The sequence below is a fragment of the Vipera berus genome (assembly GCF_964194415.1).
Source record: "Vipera berus genome assembly, chromosome: 3".
NCBI classification, from domain to species: Eukaryota; Metazoa; Chordata; class Lepidosauria; order Squamata; family Viperidae; genus Vipera; species Vipera berus.
Genome location: NC_138204.1, coordinates 196,785,465 through 196,801,886, shown reverse-complemented (window position 1 = coordinate 196,801,886; position 16,422 = coordinate 196,785,465). Strand labels below are relative to the sequence as shown.

Here is a 16,422-nt window from a genome sequence, read left to right as displayed (position 1 = left end):
TACCTAAGATGTCGATGTTCAGTCTTGTCATCTCTTGTTCGACCACGTCCAGCTTTCCTTGATTCATGGATCTTACATTCCAGGTTCCTATGGAGAAAAAATCTTTACAGCATCGGACTTTCCTTTCACCACCAGACACATCCACAGCTGAGCGTCCTTTCGGATTTGGCCCAGTAGCTTCATTCTTTCTGGCGCTACTAGTACTAGTCCTCTGCTCTTCCCCAGTAGCATATTGGACGCCTTCCGACCCGAGGGGCTCATCTTCCAGTGTCATATCGTTTTGCCTTTTGGTACTGTCCATAGGGTTTTCATGGCAAAGATACTGGAGTGGGTTGCCATTTCCTTCTCCAGTGGATCACGTTTTGTCAGAACTCTCTGCTATGACCTTTCCGTCTTGGATGGCCCTGCACAGCATAGCTCATAGCTTCATTGAATTACGCAAGCCCCTTCGCCATGACAAGGCAGTAATCCATGAAGGGGTTGTTAATATTATTTTATAAGAAATGAAAGAGGAATATGTTGGATGCATGACAAGCGACAAAATGAACAAGACTTGCAGTACTGAGGTACAAAATAGGTGGACTAATGACACTTCATACTCAATTACAGTAAGTGTACAGTTTTGAGATCTTTTGCAGCTGAATTTTTTTTTGAAATTTCAATTGGAGTAGTCTATACCTTCTGGTGTGGCATCAAAGGAGAGTTTGCCACATGTTGAAAGAACTTACTGGAGAATAATAGACTGCACAGATAGTCCTTATATTCTTCCCTGGGGTCTGAAGTATGGGTTTTTGTGTGTGTGTGTGTGTGTGTATATATCTATGCGCACAATAAATCATCTGTTGACCTGTGAAATGCCATAAATTGTTGGTCAAAATAACTAATGCCGACTAGAATTGAGAAACCAGGCCCTTGGGAATGTTTGTGTGATCTATAATCAGCCATCACCAAGTTAGTGCTTTCCAGATGTCTTCATCTAAGATGACTGCTCTGCCCATCGCAAAAGACTGTTGGCTGAGGATGATGAGAGATGGTGTTCCATGCATCTGGAAGGCACCAGTTTGGGGAAGGTTGATGCATAGCTTTAAAGCGAAGCTTTAGATCTGAAAGAACTACAATGAAATGTGCTTTGTTTTCATTCTTAAAATAGTCAGAACCTATCTATTCCTGAACAGCTGTGATCAAGATGTTTCTCCCCATTAGTAGCAATTAAGCTTACTTCAGTGCTGAATTATCTGGTCTCCTTCTTTTGCAGGCTGCTTCATAAAGTGCTCTTCTCCTACACATTGCTATCATACAGTAGGTCTCATGAAGGTTTGTGGAAGGATTTGAACCAAAAGTGATAGTGTTGCTGACACTGTTGTTTGTTGTTGCACTATGAACTCTTGCATGCAGTTGTTTTATTGTTGTAAACACAGATTTGACCTGATGGACGTCAGCCTCCACTTATTACAATATTCGGAACTATTGCAAAAATTACCATTTGGGAACACAACATCACTTCCTACCCTGCCCTTTATATTTATTTTGCTAATACTTTATGCAATAGCCAAGTGTAAAATAAGCACTCTCCCCCTTTTTTTGCTTGCCCAAAATATGGGGAAAGGATACAAGCCTGTGAACTGCTCCACCTCTTATCCATTGGCTGTCAAGTACTTTTGATTTGACACCCAATAGATCTCTTCCACTCTTTCCATTCTGGTTTTTAATAGGCCGAGCTACAATGATTCTTGCACTATTCATGATGAATAGTGTGTGTGTTCATGTGCTAGTGTGTTCTTCAAAGGTGGAAGATATGAATTTTGACAGCCAGCTGCATTACATGAGAAACATATGGCATCATGAGGAAATTGTAGTTCCCTTACAAAGATAACTCATAATTTATTTGTGATATTAAGTTAAGCTGATATTTGATGCATTGCATCATGTTCCATCTGTAAGCATTTGGAAGATGGTGGAAGGTTGAGTAAGAGCTATGATGGCTACTAGCATTTTACCCAGTGCTGTAGTGACATGGAAAGTGTAACATGGAATATGCTATTTATTACAGGCAATTATTGCTAGTTTATTGTGTGCCATTAACTCCATTCTGACACTCCATTCTGAGACCAGCAAGTAGAATTATGCATGACTCAGTTGTGAACTGTAAAGCCTATACTTTACCTCTTTCTAGACATCCAGATATGCAGATGATACCACTCTAATGGCAGAAAGTGAACAGGAACTGAAGAGTCTCTTGTTGCAAGTGAAGAAGGAGAGTGCAAAACCTGGGTTGAAACTAAACATTAAGAAAACCAAGATCATGGCATCCGGCCCTCTCAATTCCTGGCAAATAGATGGGGAAGAAATGGAGGTAGTGACAGATTTTATTTTCCTGGGCTCCAAGATCACTGCAGATGGGGACTGTAGCCAATAAATTAAAAGATGCTTGCTCCTTGGGAGGAAAGCCATGGCAAATCTAGACAGCACACTAAAAAGCAGACATTACCCTGTCAACAAAAGTGCGTATAGTTAAGGCTATGGTCTTCCCAGTTGCAATGTATGGCAGTGAAAGTTGGACCATAAAAAAGGCTAAGCGCCAAAGAATTGAGGACTTTGAACTCTGGTGCTGGAGAAGACTCCTGCGAGTCCCTTGGACTGCAAGGTGATTAAACCGGTCGGTCCTAGAGGAGATCAACCCTGACTGCTCTTTAGAAGGCCAGATCCTGAAGCTAAAACTCAAAATACTTTGGCCACCTAATGAGAAGGAAGGACTCACTGGAGAAGAGCCTAATGCTGGGAAAGATTGAGGGCAATTGAAGAAGGGGACGACAGAGAATGAGGTGGCTGGAGTCACTGAAGCAGTAGGCGTGAACTTAAATGGACTCCAGAAGATGGTAGAGGACAGGAAGGCCTGGAGGAACGTTGTCCATAGGGTCGTGATGAGTCGGACACGACTTTGCAACTAACAACAACAGACATCCAGATAGACTAGTTCAGTCTGCAAAGCTTCCTTACAATCAAGATGTAAGATCTTAAGTGAAGATCAGGCTCAAAGATACTTATGTAACCAATAAATGAAGTTCTGTGCGGAAGCAATATTCAGAGCAGAACATGACAGTTGCCTGTCATTACTTCATCTAGAAAAAAAGAAGGGCAATTTATATTCTCTTTGATGGTTGTATACCTCGCACTGTGTATAAGTAAATTTTCTGCAATAAAATGTGGCATCATTTGTATAATAATGTAAAACAAGCAACCCCTAGCCTAGTGTGCAGTGTGCTTATGTGATCTTATTTTGGCTTCCAAATGTGCCTTTCTTCCTGTTTTTTTTTAATACATGAATTTTAATACATGTACAATTGTCCCTTTTCCATAATAGTCATTTTTATCTCTTGTTTTTATTCATGTCAACATACTGTAACTTTTCCATCTGTTGTACATGCCTGTAGTGCTCCCAAGCTTGGAAAACAATTTGGAATTTACCAGCAATCATAATGTGCTGTTGATTGGGATGTATTTCTGTGATAATTCAGTCCAATTCTGGTTTTAAAGACAATTTGGCTGTATCGTCTTTAGTTGGAAAGAAAAATAAAAAGTGCTTTAAAACTCTCTTGAATAATTCCTCAAGCTCAGTCATTTGCAAATTTTTTCTTCTATAACCAGGTGTTTGCAGGAATATGCTTTTTATATACTGAAATATAACATTAATGCAAACGAAAGAGCCAAAAAATTGGATAGTTTTCCATTTCTATGCCAGATGTTCTCACTTAATATAAAGAATGTTTGTAAGGGGATCAGATTTTTTTAAAATATCTAAGAATTTTTCCACCTGTTTTTCAACCAAATCCTGGATCTAAAAGACTGTGAGGTTTAAAATATTCGTTAAACATAGATTTGAAATGCCCACGCAAATCCGCACTGGTTATTAGATTTATACCCAGATTTCAGTGGAGAGCTGCATTTGTTTATTTAATCCAATTCACTGTAGCCGATTTGGATTGAATGGTTAACATTCTCATCATACTCACAATGATTCTTATAGGCCAGAGTTCCCCAAACTTTCTACCTTTCTGGACCGGTGTGGGAGGACGGTTCTGCGCAAGTGCAGCCAAGTGTGCACATATGCATGCCGCTCCACTTTACATGAGCAGTGGGCACACGCACCCGCCACTCATGCAAGTGGAGAGTACACACACACAAACACACACTGCTCATGCAAAGGGGATGCACGTGCACATGGCCCCGCTTGCCCGCCACTTCTGTGGCCCAGTTCTGATTGGCTCAAGGCCTGGTAGTGGGCCGCGGCCTGGGAATTGGGGACCCCTATTATAGGCAACTTAGTGTACTATAAAGTAACAGAATAACAGAGTTGGAAGGGACGTTGAAGGTCTTCTTGTCCAACCTCCTGCACAAGCAGGTGACCTTATATCATTTTGGATAAATAGTTGTCCAATCTCTTCTTAAAATCCTCCACTGATGCAATAGAATAAATAGAATAATTGGTCTGATGATGTTTTGACCTTGTGTTTGGCATTCAATTTTTGGAAGGGAATGGATTATTCATTGTCTTTATGGGCGGACGAACCCATTCTCAGGATCAGAAATATATGTGTTCCTTGAAAATGAATTTCCTAGGGTTTTGCTAGAATATGGAAAACAAAATTTCCAGGATAAGGTTTTACATTCTACAAAAATTTTCATCATCCCATACCCTGAATGGTCAGGCAGTCCTCCACTTACCACGGAGCCCAAAGTTTCCATTTTGCAAGGCAGTTGGTGAGTTGCACCCCATTTTACAACCTTTTCTGCCAGAGATGTTAAGCGAATCAGTGCAGTTGTTAAATGAATCATGTGGTCGCTAAGCAAATCTGGTTTCCCCATTGGCTTTGCTTGTTCAAAGCCAGCTGGGAAGATTACAAATGGCATCACATCCGTCCTACAGTGATAGATACCTGCCAGTTGCCAAGTGCCCAAACTTTGATCACATAACAGAGGGGATGGTAAAATGGTTGTTAGAGTGAAAATGGGTCATAAGTTACTTTTTTCAGTAACTTTGAATGGTCACTAAATGAATGGTTGTAAGTTGAGGACTACCTGTACATTATTGTCAGGGCATTAAAGAAAGTTTAGAAAATGATGTATTAATTGAAGGAAGTTATCTGATTTTTTTTCATCATTCCTCCACTTTTAAACATCTCTGAAAAGGCCAATTTTGGTTTGTCAATTGCTGGCAATGAAACTTAAGAGATTTAAGACTTATGGAGTGTTCCTTTTGTAGGAAAATATAAATAAGGTTGACGTGACCCTTGTTTCCTTTAGGAAATAGGTACTTAGAAAACAGCTTGTCTGTACTGAACAGCCCATGTTTTTCAAATTTTGAACATTTTGAGTCCTAAGTGTTTGGAGTGAACTATGAAGTGTAAATAGCATATGTTCTCAAGGACACTTTTTTGAGGGGTTAACATCTCAAGGGGTTCCCCTTCCTTTTTCTTAGTAATTATAGACTACTCTCATTCTGTTCTTACACTTTTAACTGCTGTTGTTAGAGAAATAAGAAGGAGTTCAGAGGGAAGATGGTTCCAAAAGGAAAAAAAGGACATACATTATAGATTGACAACATTTGGCTTCAAAGCAATAATAATTACACTTGGAGTGAAAAGGGTAGGTGTTTCAAAGTGATTTCCATCAATATGTGTTTGATATTGGTGAAATACTTTGAACTGAGAAGGAATTAAAAAAGGGGGGGAGTGCAGAAATACTGGCTTTTCAAAAAAAAGCAGATATGAGGAAGGCATCTTGATAGGATGATTGTGAAAATCCTATTGAGAAAATGCATGGTTATTTCCATTGATTTAATAAGTTAATTTAATTTTAATTTAATTTAATTTTTAATCAAGGATAACATGTATTTCCTGGTCTATGAAAAATCTATTCTCCCCCCCCTTGTCTTGCTTATTCAAAAACTTTGGCAACTAAAGGCAAGTGTTTCCTGATTAAAATAGATACAACTTGAATTCTCACATCACACTCAGACACACAAACTAACATATGAGCAGTATTCTGAAAGACATCCTACCTTTAGCTTTAGATCTTTCATATGTAACATATATCCTGACCTTCGCTCCTTCCGCCGTGATCTAAAAACTTCTTTATTTGAACAAGCCCGCCTGATCTGATGGGTTTGGGGTTTTAATATTGATTTTAATTAATTTTATTGTATTGGGCACAATATTTAATTTTTTCTTAACTTTTGTATACTGTATTTTTAATATATTTATTGCCCTGAGTCCTTCGGGAGAAGGGTGGTATATAAATCAAATAAATGAATGAATGAATGAATGAATGAATGAATGAATAAATAAATAAATCTGAGGTACAGCTTTCCTAACCTAGTACTAGTTAGGTATTTGGGGAAGACCAGTGTTAATTTTTTCTAGCTTATACATGTATTAAAAATATACAACCAATGATGTGCATTTGTCTCAGATTTGTGATATAGTTAGTAAGTAGCACTGAAAAACATGAATTGGATCAAAACCTGGGAAAAAATCAAACATTCATGAACATGAGGTATAAATAGATTCATTTTTCTTATTTCTTTGCAAGGCTATATTTATAGGCAAAATTGATAACATGGTTTGGAGAGTTAGGCACCAAGTTACATGCAGATTGTAGTGCAGGATTATATAAAAAGAAAATACTGAAGGCATATCACTCAGATTTGGCAGGTTCAGAAAAATGAGAAAATGAAAGAAAACCAAATTGGCATAATCACCAATCCACTTGATTGATAATCTCAGAGATGCCAGATGCTTTTTAATTATTAATTTTATGTTATTGTTTTTAGGCCCTGTATATTTGGGCCTAACTTTAAATACCATTCATCATGGTAATTATTATTCCCTTAATCACAAATGATTTCCAAATGATCCATTTTGGATAAGTCATTAGAAGTAGAAATACAGAATGTTCCCTGTTCTGTAGAATAGAAACTACATCATTAGTGACTGCAATACTCCAATACTCATGATAGCTGTATTGCAGGCTAATTCTGCCCACAGCCAGGAGTTTGATCCTAACCAGCTCGTGGTTGAGTCATCTTTCCATCCTTCCGAGGTCAGTAAAATGAGGACTCAGATTGTTATGGGTGCTGACATTGTAAACCACTTAGAGAGTGCTGTACAATGCTATGAAGTGATACATACGTTTAAGTGCTATTCCTATATTTCCTTCTCCTGCTTTAGGAAAGAGTAAGTAGGTTGCATATGATAGGACAGTCTAGGCTGATAGTAGAATGTATAAGCAGGTCACATCTAAGGTAATATCCAGCCCAGAATTGCCTATGCTGCCTTTAAAAAAGTTTCATATTCATCGACAGAACATATGGTTTCATGTAGAAGGTATATATACCCTGTGTCAGATAAAGAGATAAACTGAACCAGAATAGAATATCATCATAAACTGTACAGAAAGGCAGGCTGGTTTAATTAATAACATTTTGGATCACACAATCAGATAATAAAGTTTATAAGAATGATTAATTCGCTGGGGTATAATGTCTACATGAGTGTGGTTATGAGATATGTTGATTCATAAGATGGCTTAGTCGCAAACATGTACTGTTGTTTCCTGATTGGTTCCTTTCCAAGAGGTGGGAACTATGTGACTTCTAAACCATCAGTCTAAGAAGTTTGTTTTATTTTACTAATGAACAAAAGAGAAGTACAAATACAACTGCAAGAAGGGTTCAACACAACCTCAACATGGATAAACATAACAATTAAAACATGGAAAAAAAGAAAGAAAAGATCTGGAAATTATGTTATAAAAGAAAGAAAAGGTCTGGAAATTATGTTTTATAAACAGACATTTCTAAAACCTTTGAGCAAAATCTTTGTCTTTGCCTCTTCACTGGAAAAAGATTACTTCATCATGGCTCAGCAATCCAGTACTGCATTTCAGGTGTAGACCGCTCCTTCCAGTGTAAATTTTAGCCCATTACCATAGCCTATGCTCTTATTTATATCTTAAGAGCTATCAAATGCTGGTTATTATAACCAAGAAGAACACATATCCTTTAGCATACAGCAAGCATTCCAAACTTATATTTGGAATCTAGTTGATAGTGTAACATTCAGCAAAAATAGGTCATGAGAAAACTATGAGAGTTAATGTTGCAGTTCCTGTGTTACAGTCCAACATTCTTATCCAGTTCGACACTAATCAAGTGTATTTTCTCAAGGCAGGCCAGTCCTTAGAATTTAGGACCAGCCCATTTTAGAGAAAAAATCAGAGCATCAAAACTGACCTTCAACTTTGTTACCAAGTAACTAGTTTTCTTAGAAATGAGCCCAAAGGATGGCAAAGTTAAGCATACCATCCATTTTAATAAATTAACAAGAAGATTAAACGTAGCTTCAAATAATTTTCAGTCATATCTTTCTTATCTCTTGAACCTGAAGGAGAGATAATTAAGAGCAAAGTTAAGAGTTTGACAAATAATGGATCTAACAGTATTTCCTCCCAAGAATTATACATTTCAATGCTCTGTTTAATAGTGGTCACAGGAGTTAAGATGCTCTGTCCTTTCTTAAATAATATAATTGGAGACCTAACCAGACTGCTTGAAGTTCACTGAGTTGATTCTTGATCTGTCTTTTATCCATTCTTGTTATATAATTTGAAGAATTTAAATAGAGCATTCCATTCTCCACTTCCAGCATTTGACTGTTTCAGGAATTTGGGTGTGGGTTGGATTAATTTGTATTTGCTTCAAATCACAGAAAGGTCTGTATTCAATGGGGTTTGATTTAATGGATTTTGGATGCACTGGAGAAATTTGAATCCATTCTGACATTATGGACAAGATTTTAATCTTTCTGGAAAAGATTAGGAAAAATCTGGGAAAAATACATGAACAAGTTAGGAGTATGTATGTGTGTGTTTGTGTGTGTGACTTTGGAGCCAAAGTCCAAAGTCCATTAGCTGTGTTTGGTTCTACTAACTGTAATCTTTATTATATTTAATGAACGCATTTGAAGAATTTTGCATTTGGATTTATTCCTCCTATATTTATACTGTTATTTTAATATTTAATAAATCAACTGCCATAAAACCTCATCAAGTTTTTCATAGCATAACTTTGGTAGTAGATTGTAGAAATGCTTTTTTGTGTGTCTGTTTACACACACACTTTTTATTGTAGCAAAGCAAGTTAAAAGTGAGTTTAGTAGCTATATGCGAAATGTTACAGTGACTGGTTTATAGAGATGTTCTATATTTTTGGACATTTTTATTAATGATTTGAATGAAAAGTGGAAGAAATGGTTAGCCAGTGTTTAGATGATAACATGATAGTTTATAATTTTATGAAAATAAAATTGAAAACAAGAGAGTTGTGTTAAATTTTAAGAGAAAGAAATTTAGTAATGGGAAGGGCAACTATTTGTCCAAAGGAATTGGAAATCAAATGCACGGAGCAAGAATTGGAGCTACTGCATCTGATTTCTGTACTTGGAAAAAAGACCTTGGAACAATAGTTGCACAAGCTGAATATAAGAAGGTTGCTACAGAAAAGGCTAAAGAAATTTGAGGCTTAACAAATACATCATGGGAATAATATTTCTACCGTATTCTGCATGAAGGTTTTAACAAAAGAATTCCATCAATCAAATGCTTTAATTGAACAGGGACTTGGATCTGATGGCCTAAATACCAATTTCCAACGTGTTCTTCTATATTATATTAAAACTGTGAGAGAAAGTTTATAAAATATTTAATAATAAAGATACCCTGTCTGCTCAATGTTTCTTTAGTTGTTTGTTGTAAACAACAACAAAAAAGGATGATGCTGTATGATTACTCTTTACATGGTTAATATTATGTGTCAAGTTTCCAACGCTTTTCAAGTGACTCTGAGGCATTGTTTACCTTAAAAGTCCTTTATTAGCCTAATACAGGGGTGTCAAACTCAATTTCATTGAGGGCTGCATCAGCATTGCGGTTGCCCTCAGGGGGCCAGGTGGTTATGGCCAGGGTAGGTGTGGCCTACTGGGTGGGTGTGGCTAGAATGCGTATGGCCTACTTGGTGGGCATGGCCAGCTCTACATCGTTTGCATCAAGGGTGCCTATGGGGGCCTGAGCAGGAGTAGGACAGATCTGAGTGTCTCTGGCAGAAGGAGGGTCTCTGGGCCAGGGCCAAGGCAGTGGGGGCCGTTCCCTCACTGTTTCCAGGATGGCTTCGCGGGCCACATGAAACCACTTCACGGGCCGGATCCGGCCCCCGGGCCTTGTGTTTGACATGTCTGGCCGTATTCAACGGCAAATGCTTGCTTGAAGGAAGCTGGAATCTGAAATCTCTGCCCCTTGCACAATATATTAAAACACAATTCTCCACCTTTCTAATTTTGTCATTAATCATAATCTCCAATTAATTTAAAGAATCAGTTTCCCTTCCGTTAGAAAACCTGCCAAGGTCTTATCTTCTTAGTTAGAGATAGTCTTGAAAGGTGCAATCCTACTCGTCCCCCTTCCCAACCTTAAACTAAATGTCTTAAAGCAATACACAAGTTTAACATATGAAATAGCTACTTCTTCCTCTCTTGTCAAGCAATAACATTTGATGTAAGCAGCGTTGACATTATGTTTTAATATTATCATTTCTCTTCTCTTCCCTTTTCTGTCTCTGGAAAAAAAATCACAGCAAACTATGGGCCAAATCCAATTTGCAAAGGCTGTTTGTCTTGCTCAAAGGACAATGGATGCATCAGATGTCAACATAAGTTGTTCTTCTTTCTACGAAGAGAAGGAATGAGGCAGTATGGGGAATGCTTGAATTCCTGCCCATTGGGGTACTATGGTCTTCGAGCCCCAGACATGAACAGATGTTCAAGTAAGTTTTCTCTGCTTAATGTTTTGAAGTCTAAAATTCACTCACTTATGACTTCATTTTGAAAATGATTGAGTGCATAAAAATGAAACTTTCATAAATGATTACAACACATTATATAATTCTAAGAGAATCTTCAGTTATATCATATGACACAATGTATGCATTTATTATATTTATCTATCTGTCTCTTGCACAAAACCAATGTACTTCTTTTTTTTTGATCTGCTATTGTGTATTTTTCCTTTCTTTTAGAAACGTTTGCTATTCTGTTTTAGATACTCTTGATTCATGTGGATTTTGGTTCTAATTCTACACATGTATTAATTTTGGGGTGCTTCTCGTCTTACTTTTGTTGATTTCCTTGAGAAAGTGAGAATTGGGGAAAAACGTAAAGTGAGAGATGGACAACTGAAATCACCTGAAATAGAAAAGTTATGCAATGAAATACATAGATAATTTTAGTATACTATAAAGGACAACCAGTGATAAATTGGGCTGTCTAATAGCTGGTGGGGTGAACTCTAAGGAAGTAAAATACAAAGACCTACAAATAGAAATAGAATGACTGTGAAAAAAGAAAGCAAAGGTAGTACCAATAGTAATAGGCGCCTTGGGTGCAATCCCAAAACAACTGGAGTACCACTTGAACACTGTCAGCACTGACAAAATCACCATTGATCAGTTGCAAATGGCAGCTGGACTTTGAATAGCTTACATCCTGCAACCAAATTAATGATAAATTGGATTGTCTAATAGCTAATGGGATGAACCCCAAGGAAGTAATTTCCAAGCTTTGATTTAATTAGATCATGCTATCTTGTATACTTTGCTGACTTTTCCAAGCAAATCTCTAAATGTAATAATATTAGCGTAACTCCCACTGATTTTACCATGTCACTACATGTACAGATAGTCCTGGATTAATGACTCCATTCCAATCCTAATAGTGGTTGTATGTTAAGGATTACCTGTAATGTATTTAGACCTGATGGTTACCATGTTTCCCCAAAAATAAGACTTCTTTTTGCTTCCAAAAGAGGCACCAGGTCTTATTTTGGGGGAATGTCTTTTATACTCACCTCTGGCAATGACAGCCCCACCCAACCGTTCCACTTCTTCTGGGGTTAATCAATATCCTGCCAGATTCCTATTTTAATGCAGAAGATTCTTAAAATGAATATAAAATTGAAACCATAAAAATTCCTTTTAGAATATTGGACAAGGAACTTGAAAAAAAAAACCTGGAACTTTCTTATTGTGTATGCTGATTGCAATGAGAAACAATTAATTTGGCCATCTCTAACATCCCTTTCTTGGTTTTTGTTTGAAAATGTTTCACTTTTCATCCAAGAAACCTCTTTAGTTGTAACATTGTTTTTTTGTTTTAGGAAAAAAACAAAGCACCTTTGGGACATCCATGACCTGGAGATTGAGACTCTCCATAGACTTCTGGGTATCTTGTTTCTCAGTTCTGAACTAGCTTGGTTTCTGGAAAGTCAAAAAAGTGAAGGGCAATGTAAATTTTAAATTAAAAATGCCCTGTTAAATAATGAAAAAGGTATCTAGGGGGGAATGAAGTGGATCAAAAATTAAAATGTGAATTATTTTAAAAAAAGAAATGAGAAATCTATTTACCTTCCTGTTCTTGCAGACATTAATTTAGAAATGACTTTTCTAAAATTCAAGAGATTAGAAAGCATGTTAGGTCCATCACATATTTGCACATTTGAAACAGAAATGATTTGCTAATAACTACAATTTTTATCATTCGATTAATTCAAATACAAAGAAAATATGCATAGGATTTCAGCCAAAAACCCCCACAAGTGTTTGGCATGTCTCTAACTATACATATTTAAAGATCTTCTTGTAACTATTAATATTTGAAGATTTGCTGGATTGAGTCAGTAAAATATCCATGAAATCTCCCTGACTTTAATCTCTCTGGATTCAATTTAGATTTAATATAAGAATTTGAGACAATTTTATATTTGCGAAAATGTGGGATGATACCTACAATAAAGGAAGCTCAGGGAATATTTAATATCTAGCATTTTTATTCATCCTCTACTAAATGCAGAATGTTTCATATCTTCTTTTTTTAAAAAAAAACACTCTGCTTAAAGTTGTTTTAGTCTTTGTCTCTGTCGCCAAAATTCTGGTTGCATTTTTTTTTGCTTTTCCTTACATTATGTTTTTGTTTGCTTTTTAATCAGTTTCTTTCTTCCTTCAAACTTCTGTTGTGGCTTGGAACCTATCAAGGAAGGAAAAAAGTCAACAAAGCTTATCCCAATTCTGCTTTAATGAAAATTATAAAACCATCTTGTATTTCTTCTGTTGGTATGACTTTAGACATTGTAGCATAGAACAATATTTCTAATATTTATATTTATGAGAATTTGAGTCTAATTAAAGGATTTTCCTTTGGTTTTGATTCAGATGTTTGATCCATGTGGTGAGGTGGAGTGGAAAACTTTTTTTTTGTTTTAATTTTTCCACTTTTTATACATTCATTAGTAATAATAAAAAAATGCCAATTCCCAAATACAATGTTAGGTATATGTGGCATTTTTAAAATTAGACCTTTTTCGGTTTTCATTCTTAACGATATGAATTAAATCATTAATTTCTAAGCAAGGTAAAATAATGTACATGTCAAATATTTTAAATTTGAAATTATTCACTATAAATGATTAGGGGCTTTTTGGTTTGTTTGGTGATTATAGAAGACTGAATGTTTATCAGTGTATTTACTTAAAAAAATAGAGCTTGAGGGGATTAAATATTTTCCAATGTTAACTCAAAATTTTCCAATTCAGGTTAGCCAGTATAAAGTAGCCTAATTTACATAGAAAAATATCTGATTCAAGATATTCTGGAAAGCCCATATTTTTATTTTTTTATTTTTATTCCATTTATATCCCGCCCTTCTCCGAAGACCCCGGGCGGCTTACAAGCTTAGCAGTAGCCTTCATTCTATGTATATGCCTGCTTATTAGGGCTTTCACACACCCCCCAAGCGGCATTATTACAAAGTCAGCTTAATTGCCCCCAACAATCTGGGTCCTCATTTTACCTACCTCGGAAGGATGGAAGGCTGAGTCAACCTTGAGCCTGGTGGGATGCGAACCTGCACTGATTGCAGGCAGCTGGTGTTACTTAAGGAGGCATTAGCCCACTGCTCCACCAAGGCTATGTAAATGTAAATATAGTAACACTGTTAGGTAGAAATGGGCTTCTGAGCAGGTATTGGATTCCTTTAAAAAAGAAAGCTGCTATAATCGGAAGGATCCCTAAAATATTAATATGATTTTAATTTAATCGAACAATGTTGACAAGAATGGAATATCAAAGCGGTTTCCTTCTGTGAAGTTTCATTAAGGGGCCTGCCTGAGTCAACACTCTGCATACTGCATACTACACAAACGTTGTTTAGAGATATGTTCATGACCAAAAGCTTTATAATCCTACTTTTTTTTAAAAAAAAAAAAGAATAATCCTGCTATGATATGAAATGAGCATATTAACCTCGTTAGATATAGTCTCTATCTCTCTGTCTGTCTGTCTGTCTGTCTGTCTGTCTGTCTATCTATCTATCTATCTATCTATCTATCTATCTATCTATCTATCTATCTATCTATCTATCTATCTATCTATCTATCATTTGTCTGTTTCTCTCTCTCTCCCCATCCGTCTGTCTCCTATCTCCTATCTATTGTCTATCATCTATCATATTATTGATAGTAATTGTGTATATGCAACTGCATTATATTTATCGAGGCATCTGGGAAGGAACCCCAAGAAACACACACACATTTCATATCATAGAAGGTTAGATGATAAATTGCTTTCAAATCAAGCTCAATTCCTGGAGACTTAAATGGGCATATCCATTTAGTTCTGCATATACTGAAATAGTTTGCTATTGCATTTGGGGACAACTTCTGACTTTCCAGTCTACTGTACCATCTTGATTTCCCAAATACTCTCCATTCTAATTGAGGATGGCAAGATGCTGCCTAGATGATCTTAAAGCTCAACAACTGCTACTTGGCTCAGCTGTAACTTCTTTTGCTTTTTAAAAACTCCTTCCCAACTGTAACAATTTATTGATAATTCATGCCAGAAGCTGAAAAATTAAAAAAATTTGCTCACCTCATTTAATGCCAAAGCTGCTTACATACCACTGCAGGTGCTATTAGATAATAACAGTATTAGGTCATTCATTCTTTCTCACCTGGATCTAGCTCACAAGAGATTGTTCCTATGAAAAAAAATTGCATGTGCCAGGGCTATATATATCATCTTTAGGTTGGAAAATATTTTTTTTCTTGAATAAATAATAAGGTCATGGCAATTGCTCAAAACATGTGTAGTTTGAGTGCAAAGCTCCTTTGTTTACATTCTGCAATAATCAGGGTCTCTGATCATGTACAATTGCACGCATCTTCTCTAAAAGTGTAGAGCTCAGTGTCTAAATCAATCAATGACTACTAGATACAGATAATCTTACATACATTCCTTGAATGTACATGCAAAGTACAAGATTAGAGACTGTTTTTATTCAATTTATTACTGGCAACAGCAACTTTACGAATTGCTATTTACTTCTGGGATGAGCTAAATTAAGAAGCATTTGTTCTGGCTTGTATTATTACAGACAGTTGAAGCCAGCCAGAATATCTGGAGAATTATTTTTTTACATCATTCAATTGTCCATGTTTTCTACATGGAATCTAATGAATACAATAAAGCATTTTCCATTGCATTAGAATTGTAGTCTATGAAAGCTTTTCCCAGGCATGAGCTTTTACTATTAAATGTAAATTTAAAAGTATACAACAAAACTGAGAAATGTCACATTACAGGGCAATATGACCATAAATTAATTTCAAGAAAATTAACGTCTAGGAGATTAAGTTTGCTAAGTCTTGGGTAAATTGGGCAGATTGCCAAATCCTAGTGAAAAATATGCAATTCTATGCATATTTGCTTGGAATGTTACCCATAAATATAGTATTACATTGTCAAATGTTTGGATTATTTTGATAACATTCTTTAAACACTGAAACAAATCTTTTGAAAGTTATCCATTTATGTAAATGTGTTTTGTAGTTCTATCTCTGTCTGCATCGAAATACATTAAACTCAACAGGATTAGACCTTTGGTACCATTATATATGATTGCACTAACAAATCATAGTCAAGTTTATATGCAATATCCTCCTATCAATAAATCATGTTTTTCTCCAAACAAAATATTTAAGTGTATACCTGTATACTGTATCTTTGTTCAGTCTTCCTCACATAACTGTTTGAAATCTTAAGTGGTAGCATCGGTTTATGAAAAACCTGGAAAAACTCATTTTAATCCCTACTTTCTAGCCAGCATGCAAAATTAACTTCTATAACATTCATCTGCACATTTATTGCTATTCTTTTGCATACTGTATACATAGCTTATCTGTGTCTATATGTACAAACTAATAAGGAAGAAAAAGAAAAAAAAATATCCAAGAGAAGCCAAAAGTGTAAGAAGAAAAGTAAAA

The 16,422-nt window shown here is 36.0% G+C and overlaps 1 protein-coding gene across 2 annotated transcripts in view; it reads left to right on the top strand.

The window, feature by feature from the left end:
* RSPO2 (R-spondin 2) overlaps positions 1-16,422 on the top strand; it is a gene marked incomplete at its 5' end in the record, with an annotated part of 119,736 nt that overhangs the window by 56,253 nt on the left and 47,061 nt on the right. Inside the window, one exon of one of the 2 annotated variants that reach the window (XM_081326016.1) lies at positions 10,685-10,873. The exons of the other annotated variant lie outside the window; for it this stretch is intronic. Within the exon in view, the coding sequence (XP_081182142.1) occupies positions 10,685-10,873 (189 nt within the window). The remainder of the gene's footprint in view (positions 1-10,684; positions 10,874-16,422) is intronic. 2 annotated transcript variants of the gene reach the window in all.